This window comes from Salvia hispanica, chromosome 3, assembly GCF_023119035.1.
Source record: "Salvia hispanica cultivar TCC Black 2014 chromosome 3, UniMelb_Shisp_WGS_1.0, whole genome shotgun sequence".
Classification (NCBI taxonomy): Eukaryota; Viridiplantae; Streptophyta; class Magnoliopsida; order Lamiales; family Lamiaceae; genus Salvia; species Salvia hispanica.
The window spans coordinates 20,888,073-20,901,462 of NC_062967.1; the positions used below are offsets into that span (position 1 = coordinate 20,888,073).

General features: G+C 39.4%; 3 protein-coding genes across 3 annotated transcripts; 2 read left to right on the top strand and 1 right to left on the bottom strand.

The window, feature by feature from the left end:
- Positions 1-1,530: 1,530 nt before the first annotated feature.
- Positions 1,531-4,361, top strand: LOC125209557 (G-type lectin S-receptor-like serine/threonine-protein kinase At4g27290). Its single transcript, XM_048109156.1, has 6 exons — positions 1,531-2,933; positions 3,031-3,142; positions 3,216-3,423; positions 3,499-3,736; positions 3,823-3,973; positions 4,056-4,361. Exons 1-6 carry the CDS (start codon positions 1,531-1,533, stop codon positions 4,359-4,361), a joined length of 2,418 nt encoding a protein of 805 aa, XP_047965113.1.
- A 3,213-nt stretch (positions 4,362-7,574) lies between these two features.
- Positions 7,575-10,804, top strand: LOC125209558 (G-type lectin S-receptor-like serine/threonine-protein kinase At4g27290). Its single transcript, XM_048109157.1, has 7 exons — positions 7,575-8,865; positions 8,931-9,062; positions 9,129-9,265; positions 9,346-9,553; positions 9,772-10,009; positions 10,096-10,246; positions 10,321-10,804. The coding sequence occupies exons 1-7, from the start codon at positions 7,575-7,577 to the stop codon at positions 10,624-10,626; spliced, it is 2,463 nt and encodes an 820-aa protein (XP_047965114.1). The 3' UTR covers positions 10,627-10,804.
- A 720-nt stretch (positions 10,805-11,524) lies between these two features.
- On the bottom strand, positions 11,525-13,176 carry LOC125213523 (G-type lectin S-receptor-like serine/threonine-protein kinase At4g27290). Its single transcript, XM_048114113.1, has 6 exons — positions 13,061-13,176; positions 12,847-12,986; positions 12,572-12,779; positions 12,259-12,496; positions 12,022-12,172; positions 11,525-11,939 (listed from the first exon to the last, which is right to left on the bottom strand). The coding sequence occupies exons 1-6, from the start codon at positions 13,140-13,142 to the stop codon at positions 11,634-11,636; spliced, it is 1,125 nt and encodes a 374-aa protein (XP_047970070.1). The 5' UTR covers positions 13,143-13,176; the 3' UTR covers positions 11,525-11,633.
- Between the last annotated feature and the right edge of the window lie 214 nt (positions 13,177-13,390).

Below are 13,390 nucleotides of genomic sequence, written 5' to 3' on the forward strand. Positions count from 1 at the left end.
AAATGACTCAACTATGAAGAAATGAAGGGAGTATCATTTTTCCAAAATGAGTGCAAAAATGAAGAACATCGCTTATGGTGGGACGGAAGAAATATTAATATAAAAATCTTCATATACGTTTTGCCTTTTCTTTTATCTTTTTAATTTAACTCTTTGTTTTCATACTTATTCCTCATTTTAATCTTTACATATCAATTTTTAAAATTTTGTGTTTAAATTATACTCCCTCCGTTCCATAGAAATATGTCATATTTCCTTTTCGGTCCGTCCTACAGAAATAGTCCATCTCCATTTATGATAACCTTTTTTCTTCTTCTCTTTTACTTTATCATTTATGGTCCCACCACCCACTACACAATTTCAACTACTTTTTCTTCCCCTCTCTTACTTTACCAATTACACATTAAAATTCGTGCCAATTCTAAAGGGTCTTATATCTATGGGACGGAGATAGTACATTAAAATGTACTCCTTCCGCTACGTCCCAAGGAAGATGACCTTTTCTTTGGGTGGCACGAGATTTTACGTAGGTTTTTTGCGTGTGTTGAGTAGATGGAATTAAAGTAAGAAAAAGAATGAAATAAAAATAAACATATTTTTATTTTTAGTAATGAGTGGATCATCTTCGGTGGGACGGAAAGAGTATCACGCTACACAACTTTGGCATTTGGGTTGGCCGACTGTCATGAGCTATGTGGTGATTGGATTTTTTATTTTCTCATTAGTAAATTGAATTGTGAAACAAAATTTTGTGGAGGTTTAACGAAGTCATCTTGGCATGACTGGAAATTATCTAAATAAAGAGACTTAATTAGACAAGGTTGATTTTTAATAATAGACGTCTAATATGCTCTTCTGACTTTTTCTAGAAATATAAAATAGAATAAATGTCATTTTCCACTTCAGCTTCACTTTAGCTAAAATAACCATTTGCCCAGCAGCCTCTAATACTTGACTAATCACCTCCACAACCGGATAATTGACCGACATTCTTAAATAGACAAGATTAAGAAATTTTAACAGAAACCCCCTCCATATGTTCTAGGTATCAACTGATGTGAGTGGGTACGGTATACCGTGTCAAAAACTGCAATACGACAAAATATCATACTAATACCATACCAATTTTAGGTTTACCGAATTCAGTATACAGAAATTCGGTATGATTAATTTTTGATACCGTTACCTTAGCGTTATTGCGGTATACCAAAAAATTGGTATTTTCAGTATTTTTTGGATACGGTAAGTACAATATTTCGTTATTTTTCCCCACTCTAGTTCCTATAATGTTCCCTTAAATAAAGGGTCTCATTAGTTGATTAATTACAAAGTATTCGAAGTCAATAATGACAATAATAATATTCCACACTAAAACTCGACCCTATAGCGCTTACGTTAGCTCCATCAGACTTGGACCATCACATAAACAAATTTACAAGTTACAGGTTGTTTATTGCGATATAAATATGAATGATGAACTAAACTACCTTTTGCTAAATCTTAATCCAATCTGGATTAGAAAAAGCAAATATGAGAAGCAGCAGCAGATTTTACCTCAGTCTGTTTGTATTCACAGCATGTGTATTCTCCACACAAACATCAGACACCATTAATGCGTCCCAAACCGTGAGCGACAGCAGCGATGACAGGCTCGTCTCATCAACGGGGGCCTTCGCCTTGGGGTTTTTCAGCCCCGGGAGCTCCAAGAACCGCTACATCGGCATATGGTACAACAAGATCGAAGAAAAGACCGTGGTGTGGGTCGCCAACCGAGACAACCCACTCATCGACCGGTCAGGCAGGCTCCTAGTCATCCAACCCGGCCGTCTCCTTCTCCTCAACGCTACTAATGCTACTATCTGGTCTGCCAACATATCAACCACCACTGCACAGGCTCCACTCGCGCGTTTACTCGACACAGGGAATCTCGTCGTGACAGATGCAAACGGTGCAAACGACTTCATCTGGCAGAGCTTCGACTATCCAACCGATACTTTCTTACCAGGCATGAAGCTTGGTAGGAACTTCGCCACGGGCCATGAGACCTACATCGCGTCTTCCAAGAACAGCGACGACCCTGCAACGGGGGGATTCACGTACCACTGCGATCCCAGTGGCTACCCGCAGACTGTGATCAAACAGGGCTCCTCTGTCCGGTTCAAGACAGGGCCGTGGAATGGTGTCCGGTTCAGCGGGAGCCAGAACCTGGTGAAGAACTCAATTTTCTCGTTTGGCGTTGTGATCAACGAAGACGATGTTTACTATCACTACAACCTCCTCAACGACTCTGTTTACATGAGGTTTACGCTGAGCGAGAGTGGGGTTGGGCAGAGGTGGCTTTGGTCGTATGAAACCCGAAGCTGGATACTCTATCTTACCATTCCCAGTGATAACTGTGACATTTATAGAGTTTGTGGTGCTTATGGTGTTTGCAATACTAAAACTACGCCTGATTGTTCGTGCTTGGATAATTTCGAGGATGGTGGGGATTCTTCGAATGGATGCACTAGAAGAACCGCATTGAACTGCCAAGAAGGAGACGGTTTTCTAAAGTACTCTGGTGTCAAGTTACCAGACACGGAGCGTGCCATGGCTAATGCGACTATGAGTCTCCAAGAATGCAGGGTTGCTTGCGCCACAAATTGCTCGTGTACAGCCTACGCGTCTCTGGATATTAGCAATGGTGAAACTGGATGTCTACGCTGGTTTGGTGACCTTGTCGACATGAGAGATATATCTCCTGGACAAGATATCTACATTAGAATGGCTAAATCCGAATTAGGCTCGGGTAGTAGGAAAAGGAAAGTACTCGTTGTCGCGCTATCAGTGGTGATGGGAATTCTTGTGCTGGGACTGAGCATTTTGCTGTATTCCCAGAAAAGAAAGAAGCAGAATCATCAGCTGCAAGAAAGTGGTAAGACAGAACATGAGTAGTTATTTTGTGTTGACTAATGCAGTAGTGTTGTTTTTGTTATTTATAACCTTTCCATTCCTCACTGCAGAGATGGATACCAATTATCCTAGTGAGAGCCATGAGGAGCTAGAGCTACCAATGTATGATTTATCCACAATAATAAAAGCTACTGATGATTTTTCAGCCAACAATAAGCTCGGGGAGGGTGGATTTGGACCGGTGTATAAGGTAAAGACATAATACCTTTTCTACAACTTGAGCACAAAACTTTAGCAGACTAAATGTTTTATGTTTATACTAGGGAGTGCTGGAGGGACAGGAAGTTGCTATGAAACGACTATCAAAAACGTCCGTTCAAGGACAAAATGAGTTTAAGAATGAAGTAATCTGTATTGCAAAACTTCAGCACCGAAATCTAGTGAGGCTTCTAGGATGTTGCATTCAAGGCGAAGAACGGATACTTCTCTACGAGTACATGACCAACAAAAGTCTCGACTTAATACTTTTCGGTAAGATATTTCCACATTTAGCGTCCACCTCAATTTCTCTGGCATTGTAGCGTATTTTGTTAGCTTATTTTGCAGATCAAGTAAAGAAAAAGATGCTAGATTGGCCGAGGCGCTTTAATATTATTAATGGTATTGCTCGGGGGCTTATGTACCTTCATCAAGATTCTCGTCTCAGAGTAATCCATAGAGACCTCAAAGCTAGCAATATATTACTAGATTCGGATATGAATCCCAAAATATCAGACTTTGGTCTTGCAAGAACATTTGGAGGCAACGAGACAGGTGCCAACACAAGCCGAGTAGTAGGGACATAGTAAGTATATGATCCTTACAACGTGATACCTCAAAATGCCATTTTACTGCCTTCTCTCTGATGCCATTGTGAACATTTTCTTGCAGTGGATACATGTCCCCAGAGTATGCTGTAGACGGCATGTTTTCAGTGAAATCAGATGTGTTTAGCTTTGGCGTACTGGTGCTTGAAATCATCAGTGGCAAGAGAAACAGAGGATTCACTCTGATAGATCACCGCCACAACCTTCTTGGACACGTAAGTATTCTACCTCGTTGCTGTCTTTATTTGGAATGGAAATTACCTTTTAATAACACTGTATGAGCTAATGCAACAACAGGCATGGATGCTTTACAAAGAAGAAAGGTCACTTGAATTAGTCGACAAATGTGTGGAATATTCAAGTTATATATCTCAGATTGTGCGATCAATCCATGTCGGTCTTTTGTGCGTGCAAGAACAGACAGAAGAGAGGCCAAACATGTCTTCAGTGGTTCTGATGCTCAATAATGATGGGGTGCTGCCTGAATCCAAACATCCCGGCTTCTTCACTGGAAGAGATGTAAAAGCGAATGAAACTTCCCATAGCTCCAACACTGCAAGTTCCGGTAATGCAATGACCATATCGTTGTTAGAGGCTCGTTAACAAATTCAATGAAGAGTTATAGATTGCAAACATTTTTTAGAGTACATCCTGATGCAAAAGGGAAAGCTATAAGGTGTTATCAACATATTTGGCATATCTAAATCAATTATCTGAAACCTGATATCAGCTAAATTTTTGTTCTAGCTAATAGAAATTCCCAGAGAAGAGACTGAGTTATTTTCATTAGAAATTGCTAGATTTTCATGCAACAGTGTGGCGATTGTATGACAGAGTTAAAAATTCCACACATTAAGCACAAGAAATAACAATGTCAAAATGGCAAATTGTGGACTTGGTTGTAACAACTAGTATCACCACTTGTGCACATTATTTTGCTTGATTCAACAGAAATAATATCGTTGTATAGACTTTAAAAAAAAAAAGAAATGTGTTTCTCCCCTTTCACTCTAAGGAAATAAATAATATCCTTATATACACTTTAAAAAAGGAAATGTGTTTCTCCCCTTTCACTCTAATGGAAACATTTCCTATTCAAAACGAAATTTTATACTTTCTCCGTTCACAAGAAATAGACAAGTTTTACCATTTTGAGCCATCCACCAACATTAGACTAATTCTAAAAAAGAAAAGTTTTAAATCAATACTAACTATATACATCATTCTAAATGTGGACCCCACAATCTATTAACACTACTTCCACCACATTTTCCCTTTCTTTCTCTCTTACCTTACCAATACATATTAAAATTCGTGCCATTTACAACTTTGTTTGCTTTTTATAACGGAGCGACTACATTTTTATTTGGTGAAGTGAGTAGAGAAGGAATAAAGTTAAGACATGAGAATAAAGTGGAGATAATGATGTTTCTGTTTCTGTAAATATTTTAATTAGAGTAAGAAATGAAAAAAAGGAAATGTGACACTTAAAGTCCATGACGGTGGGAGTATATGCTAACACTTTATTGAATATATTAAAACTAATTTCAAATTGAAAAAACACTAAGGGGAGATTTCGATAAAAGGGACTTAATACGCTGGCCTTTCGAAATTTAGTATTAATTTTGCATGCCTTTCAAAATATGGGATCGTGGCATGCGATTTTTTCGGAATAAGGGATTTTTGAGTTTTTATCTATTTTCTCTTCTTTTTTCTTATTATTTCTCTCATTATATTTATAAATTGACCAACCTACCCCTAATTTATTCACTACAATTTTTTTTATTTCAATTGTTTTCACCCAAATCACCAAGAACGCCTATCTCTACCCTCATGCGCAGCCTCCAATTTGCAATCGTTCTCTTTCTCCTTCCTTTTTTCTCTCCTCCTATCGCCCTATATTTTCTCTTGTGCAGCCGTCAGCGACCACACAAAGTGGTCCTTTGTTCACGTTGTCATCGATGCGGCTGCTGCGTACCGTCATCCCTTGCCCACGGACCAGCCGGAGCCTCCCGTCACGCTGTTGCAGTCGCATGTCTTAGCCACTGATCGCTCGACGGCAACCACGCGTCCTCGCTTCACCAGGACGCCGCCTCTTCCGGTTTCGATACCGTCCACCACCGCCGTCTCCGGAGACTCCTTAGCACCTGTCGCCTCTCTCCCTCGGCACCCTAATTTCAAAAGCAACTGGACACCTCCGTCTTCTCTCATTGCAACCCCCCATCCGTCCCCAAATTTAGAGAGCTAAAATCTGTCGACTATCTCTTCTCTCTCTTGTTGCACAACCAAACATTAATTTCCATCGCTCGTTCAGGCAACGTCATCGCGCCTGGCTGACAGCCAGTGTCACCCTCTCGGTGCTCAGCAGCCCTCTCAAATTGGCCACGACACAGCATCGTCACTGCTCGGACTCCCTCGCTAGCAGCCGTGCCTCATCGTCACAATGTGTCATCTGCTGTCCGGAGATCCTCAGGCCCGAAATCAGTCTGCTTAGGGCTCATGTTCTCGTCAAGCATGAGGTTCTCAAACTTCAGGTTTCCATGGGTAATCATTTGGAGGCGGCGGTGTTTTGAGTGAAAATAGGATGGCACTCCCTCCGTCTCACATAATTTTACCCACTTTGATCCGGTATGGATTTTAAGAAATTTAATGGAAAGTGAGTTGAAAAAGTTGGTGGGATGAGGGTCCTACTTTTAAAGTATTAATTTTATAATAAAATGTGAGTAGGAATGAGTTAGTGGAATATGAGGTCCACTACCAAAAATGGTAAAAGTGAAGTGTGTAAAATTATGTGGGACGACCCAAAATGGAATACTGGGTAAAATTATGTGGGATGGATGGAGTAATAAAAAAGTGTTAACATTTTTAGTGAAAATGATAGAGGGCAATTTGGTCAATTTATAAATATCATGAGAGAAATAATAAGAAAAAAGAAAGAAAATAGATAAAAATTTAAATCCATTGTTCCGAAAAATTCGCATGCCACGATCCCATATTTCGAAAGGCGTGTGAAATTAATCCTAAATTTTGAAAAGCCTGCGTATTGAGCCCCTTTTTCCGAAATCTCTCGTAAGGGAGAAGTTTTAATTTTAATGACATAAGTGGTAAATAAAATGATGTGTAGAGTTATTATTTTGTTGAAAACTTTTCATAAATGAATGTGCTCTATTTTTTGTGGACGGCTAAAAATGGTAAATGTGTCCTATTTTTTGTGGACGAGAGTAGTAAATAAAAAAACTTACACGCCACGTGGGGGAGTGCGTGGTGCGCTAGCTCGACAATTGCCTTTCCCCTGCGCGATACTCTTAGACCAATTATGCTTTAAAACTCGTGTCCTCCCCAAATAACCTATGTATATTATACTTCCTCCGTCCACAAACAATAGATCACTTTTGCCATTTTGGGACGTCCAAAAAAAATAGATCACTTTCTTTTCTCCCTATCTTTCTTACTTTACCTACTTTTTCTCCTTCTCTCTCTTACTTTACTAATTCTACATTAAAACCCGTACTATACACAAAGTGATCTATTTTTTTTGGACGGAGGGAGGAGATGTTTATAATTTCTCAATGGAAATGAAGTCAACTGACTTGGAAGTTTGGTCATTATGAATATAACAAGCGACGGTCTTCGCATAGTGTTGACTCGTGTAGCTTGCTTGCATCAATGGACGACCATTAGCGATACTAACAGCCACATGTACATATTATATATGGCCCCAAGCATACTCAGCCACATATTCGACCAAATAATAGGCATCCAATAATCTTAAATTAAATCAGAAAAGTGGCCTCCTCCTTTGTTTGTTGTGCAGAAATGAATATGATATTCAGCAACAGCACTACTAGATTTGGGCTCTGCCTACTTCTATTGACAACCTCCTTTATCTCAGCTCACACAAATGACACCATTTTCACTTCCCAAATACTGAGAGATAACCATAATGACACTCTCATCTCATCAACTGGAGCCTTTGCATTGGGTTTTTATAGCCCGGGGAGCTCCAAGAATCGGTACGTGGGCATATGGTACAACAACATTCAAGACAAGACAGTGGTGTGGGTTGCCAACAGAGACGATCCTCTCACCGATCGATCAGGTGTGCTCCGAGTCATTGAGCCGGGCCGTCTGCTACTTCTCAGCAGTGCTACTAATGTCACAGTATGGTCTGCTAATATATCAAGCACTGTGCACGCTCCCATTGTGCGTTTGCTTGACTCAGGGAATCTCGTTGTGATGGATGAAAATAATGAGAGCAGTATAATATGGCAGAGTTTCGACTATCCAACCGACACTTTCTTACCGGGTATGAAGCTCGGTAAGAACTTTGTATCTGGCCATGAAGTCTACGTCTCGTCAGCTAAGAGCAACGATGATCCGGCAACAGGTGGTTTTACGTATCGCTGTGATCCTAGTGGCTATCCCCAGACTGTGATCAAAGAAGGCGACTCCTTCCGGTACAAAGCAGGGCCGTGGAATGGTGTTTACTTCAGCGGCAGTCAGAACTTGGTGAAAAACACTCTTTTCTCGTTTGGAGTGGTGATTGAGAACAACGAGGTTTACTATTACAACCAACTCCTCAACGATGTTGTATACACGCGGTTGGTGCTGAACGAAATTGGCGTTGGACAGAGGTTGATCTGGTCTGGTGATCAAACCAAAAGCTGGAAACCTTATGTTGCTTTTCCCATAGATAACTGTGATTCGTATAAACTGTGTGGTGCACATGGTATTTGTAGCACTAGGACTTCGCCCGATTGTTCTTGTTTGGATAAATTCATGCCTACCGATCCTCAAGGTTGGAATGCTGGTAATTTTTCGAATGGATGCATTCGAAGAACCACATTGAACTGTGAAGATGGCGACGGTTTTCTCAAGTATTCTGGTGTCAAATTGCCAGACACGGAGGGTTCCTGGTATAATGCGAGTATGAGCCTTCAAGAGTGCAGGGTATCTTGCGCGAAAAATTGCTCGTGTACGGCCTATGCAAGTCTAAATATAAGCAACGGTGAAAGTGGATGTCTACTCTGGTTTGGTGAACTTGTCAACATGAGAGAGATTTCTCCTGGACAAGATATATACATTAGAATGGCTAGATCTGAATTAGGTAATGTCATCCATAAACCTTGGTTTTTCAGATTTTTTTTTATGGCAATGTATTCTTTGGTACAGGCTCGGGAAGTAGGAAACGAGAAACAATTATAGTGACGTTGCCAGTGGTAGCGGGTATTGTGCTGCTAGGCCTGGGATTGTTTCTATTTTATCATGTTAGAAAGAATCCAAAGCAACAGCAACAAGAATCAGGTGAGACAGTTGATGAGTTATGCAATAGTTCTTCATGTTAACCCTTCTTTAACTCTCATTTTTTAGACAATCTGAGGAGTTCTGGTGAAACTCACGACGAGCAAAAGATACCAATGTTTGAACTATCCACAATGATCAATGCTACTAACGGATTTTCAGCCGATAATAAGCTGGGAGAGGGTGGATTTGGACCGGTTTTTAAGGTTAAATGCATATCACAATGTGTTGCTGTTTTTCAGGAAGTTGAAGAACATGAATTTAAATAACACCATTACTGAACCAGGGGTTGCTGGATGGAAAGGAGATTGCTGTGAAACGACTATCAACAACTTCCCTTCAAGGAGCACATGAGTTCAAGAATGAGTTAATCTGTATCGCCAAACTTCAGCATCGAAATCTAGTGAAGCTTTTAGGATGTTGCATTCAAGGAGAAGAGCGGATGCTTGTTTATGAATACATGACCAACAAAAGCCTTGACTTAATACTATTCGGTAACGTTCTTCCACATTTAAAAAAATACTTTTAGCATAGAAAGTCCTAAGAACCACATTAACTGGAGGTAATTTCATCAGATTGATGTTGGAAAGAACTAGTATGATGTATAATATATATCACACATAACTGTTGCAAAGTTTACCAAAATGAGATGTAGCAAATCTTTATCAATTTGGTAATAAAATGTGTATATATTTCGTCACTTACCTGGCAGATGAAGTGAAGAGAAAGATACTGGACTGGCCAAGGCGCTTTGACATCATCAATGGAATTGCTCGAGGCCTTATGTATCTTCATCAAGATTCCCGGCTTAGAGTTATCCATAGAGACCTCAAAGCCAGTAATATATTACTAGATTCAGATATGATTCCTAAAATATCAGACTTCGGCCTTGCAAGAATATGTGGAGGCAACGAAACTGGAGCCAAAACAAGCCGAGTTGTAGGAACATAGTACGTATTCTATCCTTACAACATCACACATCAAATTGTAGTTCTCTGCTTGCTATCCTAAAATCCTTGCTGAACATCTTTTGTAGTGGATACATGTCCCCAGAGTACGCTGTAGAAGGCTTATTTTCAGTGAAATCAGATGTGTTTAGCTTTGGTGTTCTGGTGCTGGAAATCATAAGTGGCAAAAGAAACAGAGGATTCACTTTGGCGAATCATCGCCACAACCTTGTTGGACATGTAAGTATTTTCTTCTTCGGCTTGGAAATTTACCTTATAATAATGAATGATAAGAGGTAGTAATAAAACAGCAGGCATGGATGCTTTACAAAGAAGAAATGTCAATGGAATTAGTAGATTCTTGTTTGGAATATTCAAGCTATTTATCGCAAGTAGTTCGATCAATTCATGTGGGCCTTTTGTGCGTTCAAGAAGAGATAGAAGAGAGGCCAAACATGTCTTCGGTGGTTCTAATGCTGAATAATGATGGGGTTCTGCCCCAACCCAAACAGCCTGGTTTCTTCACAGGAAGAGATGTATTGAGAAGTGAAACTTGGCACACCTCGAACACTGCAGCTTCCGCTAATGCGATCACCATTTCACTGCTAGAGGCTCGTTAGAAAAATTCAAACTAAAGATTACAGATTAAATTTGTATGATTACAGAAACAAGAAGTACTTTTATACTGTTCCTGTTGTAGGAATTTGAGTTGAATGAGAAATGGAACATTTTATGTAAGGAAAAAGAATTCCATGCTTCTTGGGCATATTTTTTCAAATGTTATTTATGGTTTATCTATATATATATATATATATATATGATATACTCTGTGATGAAAACTTGAGGGTCTACATTGGTTAAAATGGCCTAAAAGTTTAAACTGAACAAAAATGTCAAGATTGGTTAAAATGGCCTCCCAAGTTTCTGTGAAACATAGTTCTTAATGACATTTTTTACTTCACTTCAAAAACACATTTACTTACTTCCAAAAGCACCATTTCATCATGAATTTGTCAATAGACAGTTTCACACATATTAAAATTATACATTTGAGGAGATTCATTCAAGAAAGCTTTAGACCTAATTAACTAGCAATATCCTATAAATCATTTCGACTCATGCATGTAAGAACATAATAAATACTCGTATAACATTAAGGTATGGCTTCATATTCAGAGTTCGAGTCATCGAAGATATAATGACTTCCTAAACAAGTTTTAAATCCTATAAATACCATTCCCTAGAACCTACACTATGATTTCATGTTTGCACGCTCCTCTATTTTTCATGTGCTCTGAATTCGATAGGCGAGAAGTCGAAGCCTATCAGAAATCTTGCAGTTTTTAAAGAAAATAACTCAGGCTCTTGGGAAATTCTATTAGCAAAAACAAAAATGTGGCTTATATAAGGTTTCAGATAGATCGATTTAGACGGTCCAAATATGTTGCCATGACCTGAGAGCTTTCCCATTTCTTCCCGTATATCTAGAGACAAGATTCATCATTATTTGATATCCACCAGCATATAGATCCTATGTTTCCCTCTCTACTACAATTTGAACAACAAGGTGTACACAAAAAAAAATGTTTTCACAATTTCCCAATCTATAACTTTTACATTGATTTTGTTAACGAGCCTCTAGCAGCGATATGGTCATTGCATTAACGGAACTTGCAGTGTTGGAGCTATGGGGAGTTTCATTTGCATTTACATCTCTTCCAGTGAAGAAGCCAGGATGTTTGGATTCAGGCAGCACCCCATCATTATTGAGCATCAGAACCACTGAAGACATGTTCGGCCTCTCTTTTTCCTGTTCTTGCACGCACAAAAGACCGACATGGATTGATCGCACAACCTGAGATATATAACTTGAATATTCCACACAATTGTCGACTAATTCAAGTGACCTTTCTTCTTTGTAAAGCATCCATGCCTGTTGTTGCATTAACTCATACTGTGTTATTAAAAGGTAATTTCCATTCCAAATAAAGACAGCAACGAGGTAGAATACTTACGTGTCCAAGAAGGTTGTAGCGGTGATTTTTCAGATTGAATCCTCTGTTTCTCTTGCCACTGATGATTTCAAGCACCAGAACACCAAAGCTAAACACATCTGATTTCACTGAAAACATGCCGTCTACAGCATACTCTGGGGACATGTATCCACTGCAAGAAAATGTTCACAATGGCATCAGAGAGAAGGCAGTAAAATGGCATTTTGAGGTATCACGTTGTAAGGATCATATACTTACTATGTCCCTACTACTCGACTTGTGTTGGCACCTGTCTCGTTGCCTCCAAATGTTCTTGCAAGACCAAAGTCTGATATTTTGGGATTCATATCCGAATCTAGTAATATATTGCTAGCTTTGAGGTCTCTATGGATTACTCTGAGACGAGAATCTTGATGGAGGTACATAAGCCCCCGAGCAATACCATTAATGATGTTAAAGCGCCTCGGCCAATCTAGCATCTTTTTCATGACTTTATCTGCAAAATAAGCGAACTAAATACGCTGTAATGCTAGAGTAATTGAGGTGGACGCTAACTGTGGAATGAACTTACTAAAAAGTATCAAATCGAGACTTTTGTTGGTCATGTACTCGTAAAGCAGTATTCTTTCTTCCCCTTGAATGCAACATCCTAGAAGCCTCACAAGATTTCGGTGCTGAAGTTTTGCAATACAGATTACTTCATTCTTAAACTCATTTTGTCCTTGAACGGACGTTTTTGATAGTCGTTTGACAGCCATTTCTTGTCCCTCCAGCACTGCCTTTTACAAACATGTAGTCTGCTAAAGTTTTGTTCTCAAGTTGTAGAAAAAGTGTAATATATTTTACCTTATAAACCGGTCCAAATCCACCCTCCCCAAGCTTATTATTGACTGAAAAATCATCAGTAGCTTTTATTATTGTGGATAAATCATACATTGGCAGCTCTAGCTCCTCATGGCTTTCACTAGGATATTGGGTATCCATCTCTGCAGAGTGAGGATTAAAAACGTTATAAATAACAAAAACAACACTAATGGCCTTAGTTAACACACAATCTTACCACTTTCTTGCTGCTGATGATTCTGCTTCTTTCTTGTATGGGAATAAAGCAACAGGCTCAGTCCCAGCACAAGCATTCCCATCACCACAGGTAACGCGACAATGAGTGCTTTCCTTTTCCTACTCCCTGAGCTTGTGGAAAACAATGCTATCAACATACATGTTTTTACCTAAAAAAACACACACACAAAGAGAGTGATTATATCAATACCTAATTCGGATTTAGCCATTCTAATGTAGATATCTTGTCCAGGATGTATAACTCTCATGTTGACAAGGTCACCAAACCAGCATAGACATCCAGTTCCACCGTTGCTGATATCCAGAGGCG

Coding starts and splice junctions, on each gene's coding strand:
- LOC125209558 (XM_048109157.1), top strand. CDS start 7,575: ATGAATATGATATTCAGCAACAGCACTACTAGATTTGGGCTCTGCCTA. Junction 8,866..8,930: donor AATGGCTAGATCTGAATTAG/GTAATGTCATCC, acceptor TCTTTGGTACAG/GCTCGGGAAGTAGGAAACGA. Junction 10,010..10,095: donor AGCCGAGTTGTAGGAACATA/GTACGTATTCTA, acceptor CATCTTTTGTAG/TGGATACATGTCCCCAGAGT.
- LOC125213523 (XM_048114113.1), bottom strand. CDS start 13,142: ATGGGAATGCTTGTGCTGGGACTGAGCCTGTTGCTTTATTCCCATACA. Junction 12,780..12,846: donor GATTTGGACCGGTTTATAAG/GTAAAATATATT, acceptor TGTTTGTAAAAG/GCAGTGCTGGAGGGACAAGA. Junction 12,497..12,571: donor TCTCGATTTGATACTTTTTA/GTAAGTTCATTC, acceptor CTTATTTTGCAG/ATAAAGTCATGAAAAAGATG.
- LOC125209557 (XM_048109156.1), top strand. CDS start 1,531: ATGAGAAGCAGCAGCAGATTTTACCTCAGTCTGTTTGTATTCACAGCA. Junction 2,934..3,030: donor GGTAAGACAGAACATGAGTA/GTTATTTTGTGT, acceptor TCCTAGTGAGAG/CCATGAGGAGCTAGAGCTAC. Junction 3,974..4,055: donor GCCACAACCTTCTTGGACAC/GTAAGTATTCTA, acceptor ATGCAACAACAG/GCATGGATGCTTTACAAAGA.